The sequence below is a fragment of the Podarcis muralis genome, chromosome 4 (genome assembly GCF_964188315.1).
Source record: "Podarcis muralis chromosome 4, rPodMur119.hap1.1, whole genome shotgun sequence".
In the NCBI taxonomy this organism is placed as follows: domain Eukaryota; kingdom Metazoa; phylum Chordata; class Lepidosauria; order Squamata; family Lacertidae; genus Podarcis; species Podarcis muralis.
The window spans coordinates 48754664-48773416 of NC_135658.1; the positions used below are offsets into that span (position 1 = coordinate 48754664).

The window sequence follows — 18753 nt, forward strand, 5'->3', positions numbered from 1 at the left end:
GATTTTACTGTTGTTCTTTGACTTACATTACTAAAGACAATTGGCAACACTGTGCTATTCTGCAAGGATAAACTTCAAAACCACGGGGAAACAAACTGATGAACTGTAATGAGTACACTTTGGTAGCAAAAAGGGTATTTTGATATTATGCTTGCCCAGGGGCAACTTGAGTCATTCTGCCCGTGACAAGTTATTCATTCAATCCTTGGAAACAAACAAAAAAGGGGGGTGGGGGTGGGAAGGCAAAGATCACTAGTTATTGCTGTGCCAAGTAACTAGATTTTAAGAACAATTGTTGACGATCTAAATAAATAAACTGTCACCATCTGTGTTTTGCTATGTCAGGAAAGGCAGAAATGTCCAGGGTCTAGTATAAAGAAGCCAGCCACTGGCACAGGGGGACATTTTGTCTCCTTGTTTTGGTGTTTTTCCTCTTTCTTGCACTGGGAAAGATAAGACACTGTCCCAGTGCATCAGAGTTTCTAGCTCACTGATCCTTTCAAGACCCTGGGAAGCACAACTGCTATTCAAAGGCGGTGGCAGTTAAGGGAGGGATATATGTGGCAATTGAGAAGAAGCTTATATATACAGCTTCTTACAGCGCAGTATCAGAAAAGCACAACTACAGTCATTCTAATGATCCAACACCAATGGAGGTTGTGTAGGTATATCCCTGCAGTAAGGAAGTGAAGCTATGTTGCGTTTTGACCTTCAGAAATGGACGGCTCTGCCAAAGTTGCCTGTTCCAGGAACATTTTTTTGACAGCAGAAATCTCTGCTTCTATCTCAGCATCTTAAATAATACTTCAGGATTGAGATTTCCAGTAACCAAAATCAACGGAGGAAGCGTTACTTAAAGCATCTTCAGTACTTTATTTGTGATGAGAAAGGCACAACGAAAGTTAAGCAGAGAGAGCAGGCATGAACAATATTCAGTACTACAAAAATACATTTTAAAGACTATGATTCCTTCATTGCAGGGGGTTAGCTTAGATGTCCCTTGGGGTACCTTCCAACTCTACAATTCTATGATGCTATGGTATACATGTCACAGTTGATGTTTCAGGGTAAAGAGGTGCATTTATAGTATACAGTGATTGATGAAGATGCAAGACACTTCTCTCTCGGGAGAGAGTTCTACCATTTAGGGGCTGCCATGGAGAATGCTATCTCCTGGGGTACCGTTCTCTGCACTTCTGAATGTGGTGCCCTTCTCTGCTGATCTTGTAGTCCTAACGGGACACTGTTGTCCCCAGAACATACTTATTGTGGGGGGTGGAAACACAGGGGGAGAAGAGGCAGTGGAAGTTCTTCTGAACAAGTGGAAATCCTTGTAGTAATGGAGTGGCTTTGTTGAAAATCATCCTCTAGTTTTCCATATATATATATGTATATATATTAAATGGTGCTAATGGATAGTCTTTTTTATCCAGTCAACAAATTTCGAAACTTTCACATAAACGCCGGGACGATTTGGCAGAGCACACTGACGGCCAAAGGATATCACGCCAGCCAGTAACCACCTTTCATTCTCCTGACACATCAGTGGCCCACCAGAATCTCCCTGGAATGACAAATATTGTTACATACATTTGTTTTTAATTGGAGACAAAACGCTATGTAAAGCTAAAATGGGATTTGCTATGGCCTTCAGCATTCACTGAGATGCCTGTCAGTTATACGCAGTATTAACAGAACCCTCTGCATGAGCTTCTACTTTAAGCTAAATTCTTTGAGCCAGCATGAAAGTTGTGTCAGAAGGGCTTTTGTAAGCATTGGAGAAATAGACATTGCCTTTCTTAGACGGCAGAATATCTTTAGAAACAATCTGAGGATGACAGCAGCCCATGGCCTGCAATGCTATCAGTAGTTGCTTTGTATTCCCTTGGAGGTGACAGAGCCTAGAGGTTGTTGTTTCTCTAAATAAATTCAAGTATGCTAAGGTCATAAATGAGAAGAATTGAAAGCAGTAAGATAATGATGATGTTGATAATGATGCTGCCCTTAAAGAAAGCTCCCAACTTAAGTAATGCTTTTTCCATTTATCAGTTATCGAATTATGATATAGAACATTTAGCACCATAAGTAATGGTCAGAGAATAAAAAAATGTGCCTAATAATAATAATAATAATAATAATAATAATTTATTATTTATACCCCACCCATCTGGCTAGGTTTCCCCAGCTGTATTGTAGCAGAAAAGACATATCAATTTTACCTGACAGGAATCAGTTCCTCCTTCATCATATCCTGCACATATCATATTTTCAGTAATATTGTACTCTGGCATCAATTGCTGGCATTTCTCATGTGTTATAAGAGGGACTTCTGCTTCCTGCAATATGCTTGCCACAGAACCTGTTTAAACATATTCATTGAATGAGCCTGATGTATAATGTAAAACAAGTTCTTCAAGCAATATTTTCATTCATTCTAACATTGCTCGTTTCCAACGGACAGTTTATAGATGCCTTATACTGCCTGTGTTACCGTGCTAATAAATCCAGTGAAGTCTATGAGCAGCTAGCTTTCCATAATGAGTAGAGAGCTTCATAACTGCTGCAGGAAACAACATATATCAGGTATTTTCTGCTGCAAATACATGAAGAGCGAAAGAAAAATATGCATGCATATATATATATATATATATATATATATATATATATATATACCTATTTTAAATACCCACATTTGGGAAACCTGAATCATTCATTTATAATTACTTATGTCTGTACATTTGGGATTGCAGCAAGACTCTTAGAAAGTCAACAATATGAGCTTGTAGTAGATGTGTACATGAGCATAGCCGTGATAATGCACAGACTGGCTTAAAGTTTGGACTAACATAGCCAGGTGGTCTTCTTATTCAGTCATCTCCTTTTAGTTGTTAAAAACAAAGATTGTCACAACAATTGACGTTCACACAACTTGGGTGGTGTTCAGCTATGCTGTGATTCCTGCCTTGCAGGGGATCCTACTAAATGACCCTCGAGATCCGTCCCAACTCTTCAATTCTCTGATTCTCTGATTCACATAGAATCTTAGACCCATTGAAATTAATTAACATGTTAGGACTGAATGGGGTGTCAAAAGAAATGCATTCATTGTTGGTTTACATTTTAGCTTCCATTTTACCTTCCATGGAAATGAGGTTGCTGGCTGGTCCCAGCTGCATCTCTGAGCCTTGGTAAAGGGTACCCCCCCCCCAAATGTTTGGGTCCTTACATGATTGCTCAACCTAAGCAGGTTTTGGTGTAGTCAGTACCTAGATGGGAGAGTGCCTGAGAACCTATGTCTCTTTGAGTTCCATGATCGAATACAAATGTATTAGATGAAATACTAATGTTCTATTAAACTACGAATAAGTAAGATATTTAAAGTCATAAAATTGTAAGAATGAAACACTAAGACTAAATCTAGCTGAATCCTAAGATCAGTTCTCCACAAGAATCGATGAAAATTGAAAGGGGGTGGGCGAGAAATCACATTTAAATTTGTAGGCTGTTAACTGAAACTAAACTATTTTAAAACTGGCAGTTTTATGTTGGTTGCACTACCAAAAGCATTCCATTTAATACTGCACAAAAATTTAGCGAAAATATGTCTCTATAGAACAATGAAAATCATCTTTAACTTCTTGCAAGTCACAAATAATTCCTAAAGGATAACTGAATATCTGTTTGAAAACGTGTGACGCATTCAAAACAGATTTATTGTGGCACGAGCTTTTGTAGACCAGAGCTGCCCTCGATTTACGGTTTTTATTGTTTGTAAACATCTATGTGTTTGCCAAATGAAGAGGATACTTGATGCATGGAATGAAATAGGCTCAGGTCCATAAAAGCTAATGCGACAACAACTCAGCTAGTATTTTTTAAGTGCCAGAAAACTCTTTGCTGTTTCTGATTTATTGGTATCTTTAAATATAGCCCCTTGTTTATACATATAATTGAGAGCATAGTCTAGAACAGAAGGCCTGTGGGCACATTTGCAAACCAGAGAAACTGTTGTGGGCACCCCTCCTGCAACCAAGCACACAGCACAACCTCTTCCATTGTCTACAATAAAATGCTTCTTTCAGGATGAACCTCAGTGGAGAGAGATACCTTGTGAATGACAGGGAGGGTCTTTGTAGGCACATGTGCATCTGCCGGTGAACCATGGTCTAGAAGCAGAGGCCAACATGCAAACTAACATATCAGAATGGAAAAAATAACTTTCTTCTCCATGGAGCAACTTGATGGGATTGGTAGGCATTTGTGAGAAATGAGGCATTATGTATTTGCATCATGTATTGATGTTTCCTGATTTCCTTAACACTGGCCTTGACTGCATTCTGTCCTTTTTAACAGGTGCAGATCTATGCATATTGGTTGCAATGTGCATTATTTATTCAGGGCTAAACTACATGCCATGCATTATTGAAAAGCAGTCACCTTGCTCTGCTAATTTGATTGGAGCAGGTGGCTAAATTACTAATTCCTTGCACAACATTTTCCAGATAAAAATCTCTACACCCAATCTGTTGTTTGCCCCACAGAGGAATAAAAGGGCTTATCTTTTCTTCTTATGGCCCACACTTTGGTCCAACAGCTCTCCTGGGTGGGGGGTATAATTTGTTCTATTGCAGCTAGTGCTATGACAGTATTTTTCTGCATAGCAACATATATTTACTTCAAGTACCTTGTATTGATTGCATCATGAAAATACCAAAACACAGAGACAAAAAAACACAGAGAAAAAGTTCTGCTCCGGATTTTAATAGGGCCTTTTAACAGTGTGATGACGTACCTTGATTTGTAGTTCTTCCCCAGCCAGCAATGGAGCAATTAGTTCCTGGCAAAAATTGTTTTGTATTTTCTGGGAAGCAAATGGGCTGAATGTAATCTGTGAAAAATAAATGATCAATCAGTTTCAACTCCAGTGTCCATTATGTCCATTTTGTGATGTCATTATACAAGCAGCTCCTCCACAGAAATGAGTCCAGAATGCGTCCATTACTCAGGTCTATTTTATTATTTTATTGGAAACATGTAGTATCTTAACTTTCCAGAGTTCTTCCAGATTTGACTCTAAATCACTTCACCATATGAAAGAAACCAGGAAAAGAAAATGATCCCACCTGTGTAATTCACTCGGATTTGAAGATGCATCAAAGCAATGTCACTATCTTTCGTTCGCTTATTGTAATGGGGATTTATGATGATTTGATCAATCTCTTGAATGACGATTTGAGGATATGACAAATTCAGATTGTTATGCGCACCAAGTACGGCTTTCCACTGAGATGGCTTTAAATTCCTCCTGAGGAATTAGAAGGAATATTCTGAGTCAGAATCAACTGTGATCAAATAACAAACCTGAGCAATTTGTGACATGTAATTTCTGTTACTTTATACTTTTACACCACTTTGCACAATGTCTCAATCATTTGAATGCAGCTGGACCATGCAATGGGCTCTTACTGTATCATTTGAAATTGGTATGGAGGTCTGACAGTATTGTTGATATAAACCAGAGCATGCCAAATTTTTACAAGATTCCCACATATTAAAATTGGAGAGACATATTATTTTAACACAAAAATTACACACAGCCTGAAAACTGAATAAGCAATCTGTTTGCTACTGTGAGAAAGGTAATCTAATATTGTGTCCTGCATACCACCCAAAACTTTGTGGGATGTAACATAAGCAGTCAAGTACAACACTTCCTGTTTGCCCAGAGTGGACACACGGGGATGGTACTCCAGCCAGGAGGACTTTCTGTCACAACTGGTCTGGAGCATCATCCCCCTACCTGTGACCTGGTAGATGGATGTGATCCTGTGAGACCCTTTAAAAGGGCCAGTCATGCAGCCATCTTCCTCTTTGACTCTTTTGCTGCTCTCTTCTGATACTGATGCTTTTGCTGTCTGCTGGCTCTCAGCCATGAGCCCAATCCTCATATGGGATGAACTCAATCTCTATTCTGTAACTACAAGCCTGCCTTCAGGGAACCAGCTGTGAACTGTATGTGAGAAAATTTCTTATTACTTTTAAAAGAAGACTGTTGTGCCTTTATTCTTTTTAAAAGGGTTAAAAGGGGAAATTACCAGGAATAACCCACTCTGGATAAAGCCAGATTGGATTGCGTAAGTAAAGAGATTCAAACGAATATACCAACTAGCTGCCTGAAATACGCTGGGGAATGTACTCTGCTACTGACTCACTAGTGTGAGTGAGGAAGGATAATATTTAATCAATATATCCTCTCCCACTATCCGCAACATTCCCATAAACCTTTCATTGGTCAGTTGATATTGAGACTATACTTTCCGTAATTGCCCAATAACCACAGTATGAACTGGACCAGTATATGACAGTGTGGTTGTACACCTTCCTGGGGATACCTCTGCCCATATTGGGTACCCATCTCTACCAGATGTCAGGGACTGGCAGGGTTCTGCTGAATGTGTGATGGAGGAAGGGGGCATAGAGGATGACCCAGGAGAGAGGGCAGTGATTTATGCATTTTGGTGCCACCAGCAAGGCAGGAGCCAGGGTGGTAGCAGCCAGAATTGGAGGAGGGGGACAGGGCATGTCAGAAATGGAGGTAGAGGCAGTTTGGGTGAGGGACCTGATCTCTCCTGCCCCACTGCCCCCAATGGGAGCTTGTATAAAAGAAGCACAGGGACAACTTTCATGTCTCAGGTTGTGTCTGCGCACCCTGTCAGACAAGGCTACACAAACTGGGGTGGTGGTGGTCAGAGTGGCTTGGTCCTACAGTTGCTTCAACTGCTTCACCCAGCACAAACCTGGGAAAGTTAATGCTAGCTACGTAGATGCTAGAAGCATGTGTGTGTTTCTATCTGGTGCGCTGTAATTGTGTGCTTTTGTCAATAAAGAATTTACTATCGGCTGCTTGTCTTCCTTGGCTGGGTGTGCACAGGACACCATGTCTGGTTTTACCACATAGTGAGGGATGATCCAACAGGGTGGCTTAATTTTTCAAGTCACACTTCAGCTTCCGCCAAGGAACTATGGTGCCTGGGGACACCATTATGGAATACACCAAAATGTTTGTACATTGCTTTCATATTTAAGCAGCTTTTCAGATGAATTTAGATTATTTGTGAATAAAGAAAAATATGTTTGATGGTTACAGACTTTTATTTAACCTGACTTACCACTGCCTGTATTTTGTGTCTCATAGCACTGGGAAGTGGGGTGTCATCAAAGAGGTAAGGATAACTGATGCACTTATTCCACTGCAGAGACACGATCACCTTCTAGCCCAGTACTATCTATTATGCAGCTTTGAGAAAGGAGGGGTCTTTTTATAGCAGCCAAAGGAAGAGGGCTCAGGAGTATATTATTGTGCTTTTATGACAAAGGCTAAATGACAGCTTGGTCAGTGACAAATGGGGTGCTTGCTAATACCACTTACACCGCAGAGTGTAATTCATTGCTCTAGTGGTCAAACACGAATACCTTGGCTTATTTTTCCTTACATGGATGGGTTGTATATTGGGCTGTGAAGCTGAATCTACCTTTAGAAGATATGAGGTCATTTCTTAATGACACCACTGGCAACATGTCGGATGAGTAATGCAGATACTCAAGTGATTCTAAATAACGTGGGAACACTTAGCCTGGTATAGCATATTTCATGTAGATAACTTTACATTAATCACTTGTTACTTGCTTATATCCCCTATTGTAACTGATGAGATATAAGGTTGCAAGTAAATTGAAGAATCATCAAACTGGATTCCATTTTTAGAAGTGAAGAGCTTTGACTGTATTAGATACATTACAATAAATATGTTCACATTCTGATATACTGTAGAAGATTTTAGTAATATGTAATCTGATTAAAAAAAACTGATTAAAAAAACTGAACTGAACTGAAAAATAATCAACAGTTTATCAGCAGAATGTTAAATATATGTTATTAATTTATATATATTTACATATGCACACACACAAATATATAAATACTAGAAGGAAATGCCTGGCACTGCCCAAGTATTTTTGGAAACCAAGAAATATTGTGATTTTTAAGTGAATAGTGTTGAGTTTTTGCTTGTCATGCCAAAAACTGAATTCAAAAAATGAAGTCAATCCACTGATTGTCTCCAAAGAACCTAATTTTGACTCCACACACACTTTCCCTTTACACCAAGATGACAATGCAGTTGCTTCTAATACTACCATAGCAGTCTTTTAGATCTCCTCCAAAACCATTAACACCTCATTAACACATCAGCTCATAGTGATTTCGGGCCCCAGAATGTAACTGTCAGTAAAACAGAGCTATTGCTTTCTGTCAGCTCTATTAAAGGCATCATTTTGTTAAAGAAAATAAAAAGCAACAAAAACCTTGATAGAGGCAGCTAAAATATCTAAAAGATTGAGAGACCCACATGATGTTGTGGAAGTATGCTATGTAGGTTTGCCTAGTTTTCGTTTTTTAAATAAACCATTCAATATGCCAGCATATCCTTAATTGCTAAGGCATTGGAAAATGGCATGCTTTAATAGTGCTAAAGTTCTATGTTATTGTTAGAACAGTATGAATAAATGCAGCTGAGTAAGAATTGCCCAGAAGATCTTCATAACATTAATAAATCTAGATGGAAAAAATGAAGAATTATAACTGATTATGGCTATTTTCATTTAACCTTTGGGAAATCTGCCAGAAGAATTTACACATTTCTTTTGTCTATATAGCAGAACAATCTGTCTCCATCTATGTGCAACAGTGCTTTTTTGTATAGTTCTTAAATGAGCATTACACCAAGATGCCTGATAAAACCTGATTGAAAGAGGGGGGCTGAATGTATATGATTCATTTTCACTAGAAAGACATTTTGGCACCTGAGGCGAACTACAAAATGGCACCTTCCCACAAGGGATGAAGTGGTGAATGAATTTCTGCATTAGGAAAAAGGGGAGAATAAAGATCTTGGGAACAAGGTGGGGAATCCAATCAACCTTACCCAAAGGCTGTTGTGGGTGTGGGGAAAGGGCCCACTGAATCACACCAGGCAGGTGAAGATTCCAGGAGACCCCAGAGGGGCATCTCCACCATTTCTTCCCTAGGGAAGGGAGGAAATCAGTAGTGTCTCCTAAACACCAAGAGGCTGCTGGTAGCAAGGTGGAGGATCCAGCCTCCAAGGAGTGTGCTGTAGCTATTGTTGATGGAGCAGCATGAGTGGGCCAGCCCTGACTAGAGCTAAGCTTCATCCCAGGAAACACAGCATGCAACAAGGATAATGAGCCCTTTGCAGCACCAGGATTAAATGTTGATATAATGAAATGATATAACATGAAATTTCATATGATCCCTAACCCTGATCATTCATGTTGCTGAGTTTGAAGATTTGTCAGTTTCAAGGTCTAGGGCACCTGCCACCCCACCCCCAATGATCTAAGATCAGAGTGACATGGGCTGAAACAGGTAATGGGGTCCTACATTGCGTCATGGCCATTTCCCCCAAGCCACATCTACCTGCTCTATAGCTGATGCCATATGGCACCAAGTGTGGGGCAAGTAAAGCAAAGGCTGCAAAGAAATCTCTGGGAGCCTTAAAGTGCCTTCTTGATGTTACCCAGCAAGAAGGGCTGTTTTTGGTGTCAAAAACCTAGCCCGGCTGGATTTATGCAGGAGCTCCCAATCTGAGCTTCTGCAGTTGATTTCTGCATAAAGTGGTGCTGAGTTTTGACAGGAATATTTGCTTGAATTCAAGCCATGGCTGCAAAGATCCATCCTTTGCAAGCCCAGTTTAGTTCAGCTGGTAGAGCAGGAGACTCTTAATCTCAGGGTCCTGGGTTTGAGCCCCACATTGGGTAAAAGATTCATGCATTGCAGGGGGTTGGACTAGATGTCCCTTGTGGTCCCTTTCAGCTCTATAATTCTATGTTTCTATGAAATTAAAGCTGGGGTTGCAAAGAATGAAGAATCAGGCATGTACCTGACAAAAGTGGCCCCTGAAAGATGGGTCAGATTCATGTATCCACTCAACCCTCATTTTATGTTAGCTTATGGCTCTCCCTGAAATGGCAAATCAAGCACCATAGCTCAGTTGTAGAGCACTGACCTCTATGTGCAAAAGGTCCCAGGCTCACGCCCTGCTATGTCCCCATAGGGTTGGGAAAGACCCCTGTTTGAAACCTAGAGAACCACAGCCAGTCAGCATTGACAATTTGTTTATCTATTTAAAGTATTTTTATACCACCTTTTATTTGAAATCACAAAGCAACATAAAACAACATGCTAAAATTACAATAAAACAACAACATAAACAGAATCTAAATTAAGAAACAGCATCATACAGAAGCCAAGGAATACTAAGCAAGATGCACCAATGGACTGACTTGGTATAAAACAACTTCCTAAATTCCCAATTCCTGCTTAAGCTATCAGAAGTAAAAATATTATGACAACAAAGAACCAGGTACATATTACAAATTAAGGATAGAATTAAGCTTACCCATAAACACAGTGTGCAGCAGAGACCAGCCATTCATTGCTGACAAGAGATGCTCCACAAACTGGCCTGGAATTGAAACGTAACGAGACCATCCAAGGCCAAGCACCTTCTGGAGCATCAGAACCACCTATAATTTTCATTCCATGTTCCTGAGTAATCAGCCTTTCCCCACATGCTACCATTAAAAGAAAAGGTTAAAGTTAAATCCATGTCATTTGTGGGGCTCAAAATCTAGAAGGAAGTATAATGTCTTTCCAAAGTGTTGGAATTTCATTTGAGATTGCCTTCTTTATGATCAGTTCATGATCTCTAGGATTACCCAGAGCTACATTATTTGAGTTTACTATACATACAGATGTCAGAGACAGATACTTGGAGCCATAGGCGCCGACTCCATGGGGCCTGAGGGGGCCCGAGCCCCCTCAAAAATTCGTTTGGGGGGGCTCTGCCCCCCCAATAATTTAAGAAAATTATTAGTTCGGCCTCATTACCCCCCCCCCCCCGGCGATTCTCTGCCAGCCGCTTCATTCCGCTTCCACGCGCCTCGGATAGAAGGTGACGCGCGCCGCTACCTTCTGTCGCCTCCGTCACTTCCCGGCTTCATCTCCCTTCGTCCCCGCCCACTCTTGGTTCTTCGGCGCTCCTGCTCGGCCGGCAACAGCGGAGACTGCGACCCGCTCCGAACCAGCGCTCTCCAGGCGTGAAAAACCCGCGAGGGGGTCTTCCCATCTGCCGCCCGGAGCTGCGCGCAGCTTCTCTGCTGGAAGCGCGAAGTCGCCGAGGGGATGGAGCATGGGAAAAGCAGGAGGAGGAGACCGGAGGCGCCAAAAATAAAACTGTAACGGCATTCAGCACTCCGCCTCCCCGGTGGGATCCCACACGGGCGGCCGGGCAAATGACGAGCCGAGGAAGAAAGTCTGCCTTTCAGCCCCGGCTGACTGACAGCGGGTTCAAAGCGCAGTCGCCGCTCCGGCTTTCTCTGCACCGGCCGCACCCGCCCCCCGCCAGCCTAGTTGGCTCCACCCTCCCCGGTATGGCCCCCCCCAATATTTTTTATAAGTCGGTGCCCCTGCTTGGAGCAACTGCCCATAGTAGAAATGCTTTCTCTTACAGCCTTCACGTAGCATGAAGATGGATATTTTCTGGAAACACTTAAAGATTATTTTATTTGTGCTGCCTTTTGGTGTCCTAACTTAAGGTAGGATTTACAATACATTTTGCTCCTGTGAAATCTATTTTATACATGTTAAATATAAAAAACCATATTGTTACATATAATATGGTGAGAGAAACTGTACGTGGTGCAGGCACTATGTGTTAAACTTTTGAATGTTCATACACTCACGTTTATTGTTGCATTGCAGGTGAATCACTGAATTATTGAGACAACTTGCCCTAGAATGAGAACATGGTAATTGTATTTAAGCTGTTTAGCGAAAAGAGATTTTCATTACCTGTTGGAACAGCATAAGGTTAGCGACCTGGTGCTTCTCACCACATATGTTTAATTTTTTTTGTGTAAAATATGCAAGTATTTTTAAGGATTATGTAAAGTCTACACTGTTGGATAATCTACAAAAAAAGCCACCCCAAACCCTGTACTTCCTTAATCATTAGTATTAGGGAGTATGCACATTTTACAATAGTCTATAGACTCTCAGTACTCTAGAAAGAAAACAGTATTGCTTTCTTATATGTTTACACAGTCATTTGCCACTAGAGATCAGTGTGACCAAAGATTTAAAAATGTTAGCTTGCTAGGAAGTAATACTTACATAGATATAACTCTGCTCTGTCAGGACTATCTTAGCTTTGCTCAGAAGATTGAGAAATATTTGGTCAAGAAAAAAAGAAGATAGATTCCAGAACAGTAAAAGACCACAGATCAAAACGACTCTAGTATTTCTGTGATCCAGGGGCTTGAAGAATATTTCATTAGCTGGCAATTCATCTGAGCCCCAGAGGCTGTGACTGAGCCATTAGTTTACATATCACAGACCAGTAAACATGCATCATGGATAAAAATTTGCAGATAAATAGAAGACAACTGCACAAATGGGAAAAAAGAATACATACAGTGAGAGACTAGGGCAGGGGTAGGCAACCCAAGGCCCAGGGGCCGGATGCGGCCCAATCGCCTTCTCAATCCGGCCCGCGGACGGCCAGCATGTTTTTACATGAGTAGAATGTGTGCTTTTATTTAAAATGCATCTCTGGGTTATTTGTGGGGCATAAGAATTTGTTCATTCTCCCCCCCCAAAAAAAATATAGTCTGGCCCCCCACATGGGCTGAGGGATGGTGGACCGTCCCACGGCTGAAAAAGGTTGCTGACCCCTGGACTAGGGGCTTCTGCCCCTTCTTGCATTGCTTGCCAAGGCTGCCTCCTCCATCCAACCCCTCACTCTATTGTCAACCCCCTGCTTACCCATGGTAATCCCCTAGAACTTCCCACCTGATGTAACTAGTACTATTGGCCCTGGGAACTCCCCTCCCACCCTATCCCCAACCATATGCCCTCAAGCCAGGCCATAGCCCTCACTGGCCTTGCTTCACACACTGCTTGTGAGGAGAGTGGTATAAAAGGAAGATGAAAGGCAAAGTCAACAGGGTCAAATCTCCAGAGGACTTGGAGTTTGTTCAAAATCACAATAAGCTCAGGTAGAATGTATACAGCAGTTCAAGAGGTACCACTCGAGCCAAGAAGATACCACCATAGTTAACAAGAAGAGAAAAGGTAGCTGTTAGGGGCAAGAAGGCTTCCTTCAGGAAATGGAAGTCCTGACCACATGGGAAGAAAAAGGAATACTAACTTTGACAGAAGAGATGCAAGCGAAATAAATAAAAAAAAATGGATGTAAACCCCCCCCCCCAACTATACCATTGGGACTGACCTGCAATTTCTGCATAAGCCCCCTCCTAATGCCACTAGCATGATCCCTTTTTATAAAAGATGAAAGGATCAGATGACAAGCTGAATTTAAAGAAAAAATAATAATGTGCCCCAAGCACAACTTCAATTGTTCATCATCATAAGTTTAGAATACTTACTTGGGTGTTAGTATTAAACTGTTGTTGACTGCATTTGTAACTTCCACAAAAAGTCCTGCCCGATCAAATAAGACAGGATACGATCTATTCACACTTCTACAAAGGAAAACAATGCTTGGGATATATTCTTTAAAATAATAATAATAAACCTTCTAGAAACAATTATGCCAAATGCCTTATTAATATAGCAGTAGCTTTAAGAAATGGTCTGATGGATTTCTTTCTTCCTCTTCCACTTCCTCAAGTAATCTTCCCTTTATAGATACATGACACACAACATCTGTGATGTATGGAGAAATGTGGCCAGTAAATTGAGCAGTCAGAATACGACAGCCAAAAATTGCTGTGATCACAATGGTACTTTGGCCAGCCAAGGGCAAAAAGTGCTGTACCTATCACTGTGTTCTCCTGTTTCTGGAATGGGACTACACATGAGCTTGCTAGATACAATACATTTGAGAGAAGGGAATCAATCCACTTACCTTCTTCCTTTCCCTCCCCAAAATGAGAGATTAGTGGCATCAATACTGATAGTGCCAAATTGTACAGTTTTCATCATCAACCAGTGATGATAGTAAAATTCATTACGTATTCTGAAAATGTTCAGTTAGGATGGATGCTCTACATAGACCAATGCACTCCCTGGTTTCAGTCCAACCATATCAAATGACGTATTATTATTATTATTTTACTGTACTTGACTGTAGTAAACAGCTACAGTCACATAATCTGTGGATGTAAGCATTACACATGAAATCCTGAGCTTCTATACCTAAAGCAGGCTTTGGGGACTAGAGCAAGAAAGTATAGTGCAAATTTTCTCCATGAAAGCTAGAATATTTTTTCCTGAACTCCATTCCATTTTATAAATCCTAGCATGTTTTAATTTAGGTGAGCAGGAGAGAAGGTTAATGTCTAACCCTTAGGACTTTTATTTTACTTACCATTGACTAAAATAACATTTAATTTTAGAAGTTCTGTATGACAGTTCAAACGTGATTTGCTCTTGTGTATTGTGGTGGCAATACCCAGTAGGACTCTTCCTTCCCATTGTGAGAAAATATTGAGGAAATGAAAATATAGGCCAAATATCAGCAGAGCTCTAGAATGCAAGGCTAAACATGCAGAAGTCATTGGGCGATTGGCAGAATATCCTGGAAGCTGGAAACTAGGCTAGCTAACACTAGTGTGGAAATACAGCTGGAGAACAATCCCACACTTGGCAGGAAGATGGACTAAGTGACCTAGCAGGTCTTTTCTATCTGCAGGTTCTTTGATTTTATGATTGACTTTGCTCTTGCCACTTTACCAAAGTGCTTGGAAGCAGCAGGATATGCGCAGAGGTTTGAGGGTCTGGTGGAATACAATACATCCATTATAAAAAGAATACAACATAGTCATCTTCCCCCAAAATTTCAAGCAACGGGGATGCTGTTGGCAGTTAGCTGAAGCACACACACTGTGCTAAAGACGGCCCTAAACCACTCTTTCTGTTAAGCTGGTCAGTTTTACACACTGTTCTTCAAGTCATTATCAAGAAGGATGATGCTGAGCACATGCCCAGCCCCTCTGATTTACTTCTCCTTGTCACCATGGGAAGACCAGACATTTCCAATTTGATCAGCGGTTAGTCTTTTTCCTCAGGAAAAGGCTAGGTAAAAAGTGAATTTCCTCATAAATCTCAACTGAAAAAAATGAACTCCTTTAAAAGATCTGCCTGCTCCACAAGCTGTTTTAGCTGCTCAATTCAGTGCTATCTCCAGTTCAGTGCAAGAGAGAGAAAAGCTAAAGTGCATTGCTTGCAAGTCTCATTAGCTACTGGACAATGCTCAGGAGGACATCACTGGCATCAAAATGGCAACTCCCTTTGCTCATGCCCACGCAGTTTTTCAAATATTAGGGTGGTATTCAGCTATATTTTATTCAGAGTAGAACCATTGGAATGAATGAGCATGGCTTAGGGAGCAAGCCAGATCCAAGATCTGCCAGGATGTGACTTAGGATCCATCATACCATCCAGCTAGGGACCCAGGCTGAATCTTAACTCTACTCAATCACATTGCCTGACACCCTGGCAGAAGTGAGGCCAGCAAAAAGGATAGAGTAATTCAAACCACACAATAGAAGTCAATAGAGAGGGCCCAATACTCAGAAATCTGGTCCTAGCTCACCCTAATGTCTCACACCACTCTGAAAGAGCACTTGGGTAGGGGTGCAGCAGGAGCCTTGTGAACACTCCAGGGAACATACTTCACAAACACTGGGCACACTGAACACATTCCCAACGAAGTGCAAATGGGGAAGAAACAAAATTGTCATGCTAACATCTCTTTCCCAAGCTTTTTCTCCCCACAGGAATGCACCAGCAGTAGCAGCTGCAATTTGGAGATCCAGTAACATCAACAACTGCCCACAAGGAGCAGCAGCCACAGAAAGCAAGGTCAGTTCAGGTACGGGGATCTTCAACAGAAGACCAGGCAACACCCCCATTCCCAGTGAGGAGGGTTGCCTGCTAGTGTATCTCACCAAACAACTCATGGTTGCCATTGCTCCTCTTAGGGAAAGCCTCTCTGGCCACAGCAGCCCCACTGGTATCCTAAGAAGAGGTCCCTCCTCTCCCAACTGGTCACAGCTAATGCCAAGATAATGCTGTGTGCCTGACAGGTGCTCCTGTCAAGCAATGGTGTTGCAAGTGTCTTGCTGCTACTGCTGCTGTGAAAATCATTGTCCTTAGCAGCCTACCCTACTTGGCTTAATGGCAAGGACTGGAATGATACCTACAAGAACATTTGAGGCTGCCCACCCAGGTGGCCATGGTGCAAAGCCTGTCTCAGAATGAGGTGATCCTCAGTTCAATCCTGTCAATGGAAACCATCTGTGGGGTGGATTTCCTAACAGGTGCATGTCCTTACAGAGGAGATGGTGTATAGAGGGGGAGCTGGGCCTCTGAGTGCCTGGCAGCTACAGGATGGACGGGCAGCCTCCTTCATGCTGATAGCATCCTTAAGATTAAGATGATGGTGATGATATTATCAATTGTATGTTATAGCATTCCGCACTTTTCTTTAAAATAGTGCTACTAATAGATGCTGGTAATACTCCATTTAAGAAGATGTCTTCTAAAACTAAAGAAAGAAGGCAGAGTGCATTGGCCAATGCAGGTTTTCTGAACGATTCAGCATTTGTTATGAAAGTCTCGTTTATTTGTAATAGACTTTGAGGAACTAAATCAGCTATACTCCACAACACATTCAGGAGGGTACCAGTTTTAGGGCCCTTCCTGCATCCCTGCTCTTTCTCAAAGCAGTGTCATAAGCTGCCCACTGCCCTTTCTGAGAAGTGCCTTAGTGGAAGAACAAAAATATAAATATATAACCTCATAGTATTGATCCACTCAAAATGATGCTCTATATTAAGGATGGGAAACCTATGGCCCTCCAGATATAACTGGACTTCAGGTATTGTCAGCCCTGATGCTTCAGCTAGAGCTGATGGGAATTGGAGCCGAACAACATCTGGAGATGTTCCCTATTCTTCATCTACATTTTATTGGATAATCACACATGTATGTATACTGTCCTTTGCAAAGTTGGCCAATCTTCTACCAGATATAGGTATTATGAAGCATATACAGTCTGAAACAAAATGTATTAAACAGCCTTACTTACCCAAGTCCCAACCAGTGACAGACACTGCTTGACAATTGTTCAGCCCACTCATCTGCACAAGCTGTGTACCATTCATTCTCAACCTTGAACTGGACCAATCCATTGAAGCTGAGAGAACCATTGACCAAGCGCACTGTTGACAAAGTAAATAGACTCAGAAGTAAACTTTTAACAGTGCACTATAGATTGTAGGATATTTCCACTCATGAAGAGGGGCTCAACTTAAGGCATCCTAGCCAAGAATGGGAAAAGGGAACTAAGACTTGTGCTAAGACTTGTCCCTAATTTAGGTTTTTAGAAAGCTACTCTGAAGCCAGCCATAGTGTTTGTGTGTAAGTTTGGGTCCTGAAGCAAACACCATTGCCATCATGAAGCCATTACCTGTAACACAAACAGGGTGGCTGACACTGTACCATGGTTAACTCCTGAATGGCCAGTAAAAAGCTTTCATCTATCAGTTTCTTGCAACTGTATGTTGCTTAGCATCCCTTAGGTGCATCTGTGGATGGTATGATAAGTACACTGTTAGAGGAAACATATGGACAGAGGATTTTACGAATGCCTTGACCAATAAAAGAGGAACAAGAAAGGTCACTGCAGTAGCAAAGTACATGCAAATAAAGTATTTCATATTGCACTTTAGGGATAGGTGTTCAGTTAACCATAACCACAGCCACAATTTTATGGGAGTAAAATTGAGCAAATAAATACTTGTATTATTCAGATTTTAAACCTTCTATAGAAATTGCTGGGACGCGGGTGGCGCTGTGGGCCTCAGCGCCTAGGGCTTGCCGATCGAAAGGTCGGTGGTTCGAATCCCCGCGGCGGGGTGCACTCCCGTTGTTCGGTCCCAGCGCCTGCCAACCTAGCAGTTCGAAAGCACTCTCGGGTGCAAGTAGATAAATAGGGACCGCTTACTAGCGGGAAGGTAAACGGCGTTTCCGTGTGCGGCTCTGGCTCACCAGAGCAGCGATGTCACGCTGGCCACGTGACCCGGAAGTGTCTCCGGACAGCGCTGGCCCCCGGCCTCTTGAGTGAAATGGGCGCACAACCCTAGAGTCTGTCAAGACTGGCCCGTACGGGCAGGGGTACCTTTACCTTTACTATAGAAATTGCTGCCAACATTTGCAGGTTCATATTTGTTAAAAAAATAATAAAGTATAGTTTTTTAAAACAAGCTTCTGCTACAAAAAGTAGACTGCCGGTAAAAATGTCGTCTTCTTTAAATATAGCAGGATAAGATGTATTAGGAGCTGTATTTTGCCTTTGGACACATATACCACTAATGATATAGCCCAAGATACCTGCCAACAGATGTCTAAGAGTTTCACTACTAACAGTTATGATTTATCTAACATAAGCCAAGGAAATACGTGTCTCCAAATCTAAACATCCACCCACAGAAACGATTGTGTCAGACAGCTCTTTGTCTGTGAGAGCAATTTTGTTTTTTTTAAAAACCAGACCCTAGCATCATTTTAACATCAGTTCTGCATATAAATTGGTGCACAGAGACCATTATTTCTGTTTTATGAGAAACAGAGCTATGTATGGAACA

At 41.6% G+C, this 18753-nt stretch overlaps 1 protein-coding gene across 1 annotated transcript in view; it reads right to left on the minus strand.

Moving 5' to 3' along the window:
- Positions 1 to 853: 853 nt before the first annotated feature.
- TMPRSS15 (transmembrane serine protease 15) overlaps positions 854 to 18753 on the minus strand; it is a 56172-nt gene continuing 38272 nt past the window's right edge. The window contains exons 19-26 of the mRNA XM_028726947.2: positions 17196 to 17328; positions 13528 to 13623; positions 11824 to 11873; positions 10479 to 10653; positions 5124 to 5305; positions 4793 to 4888; positions 2220 to 2359; positions 854 to 1564 (exon numbers count right to left, since the gene is read on the minus strand). Of these exons, the coding sequence (XP_028582780.2) occupies positions 1409 to 1564; positions 2220 to 2359; positions 4793 to 4888; positions 5124 to 5305; positions 10479 to 10653; positions 11824 to 11873; positions 13528 to 13623; positions 17196 to 17328 (1028 nt within the window). The 3' untranslated portion in view covers positions 854 to 1408. The remainder of the gene's footprint in view (positions 1565 to 2219; positions 2360 to 4792; positions 4889 to 5123; positions 5306 to 10478; positions 10654 to 11823; positions 11874 to 13527; positions 13624 to 17195; positions 17329 to 18753) is intronic.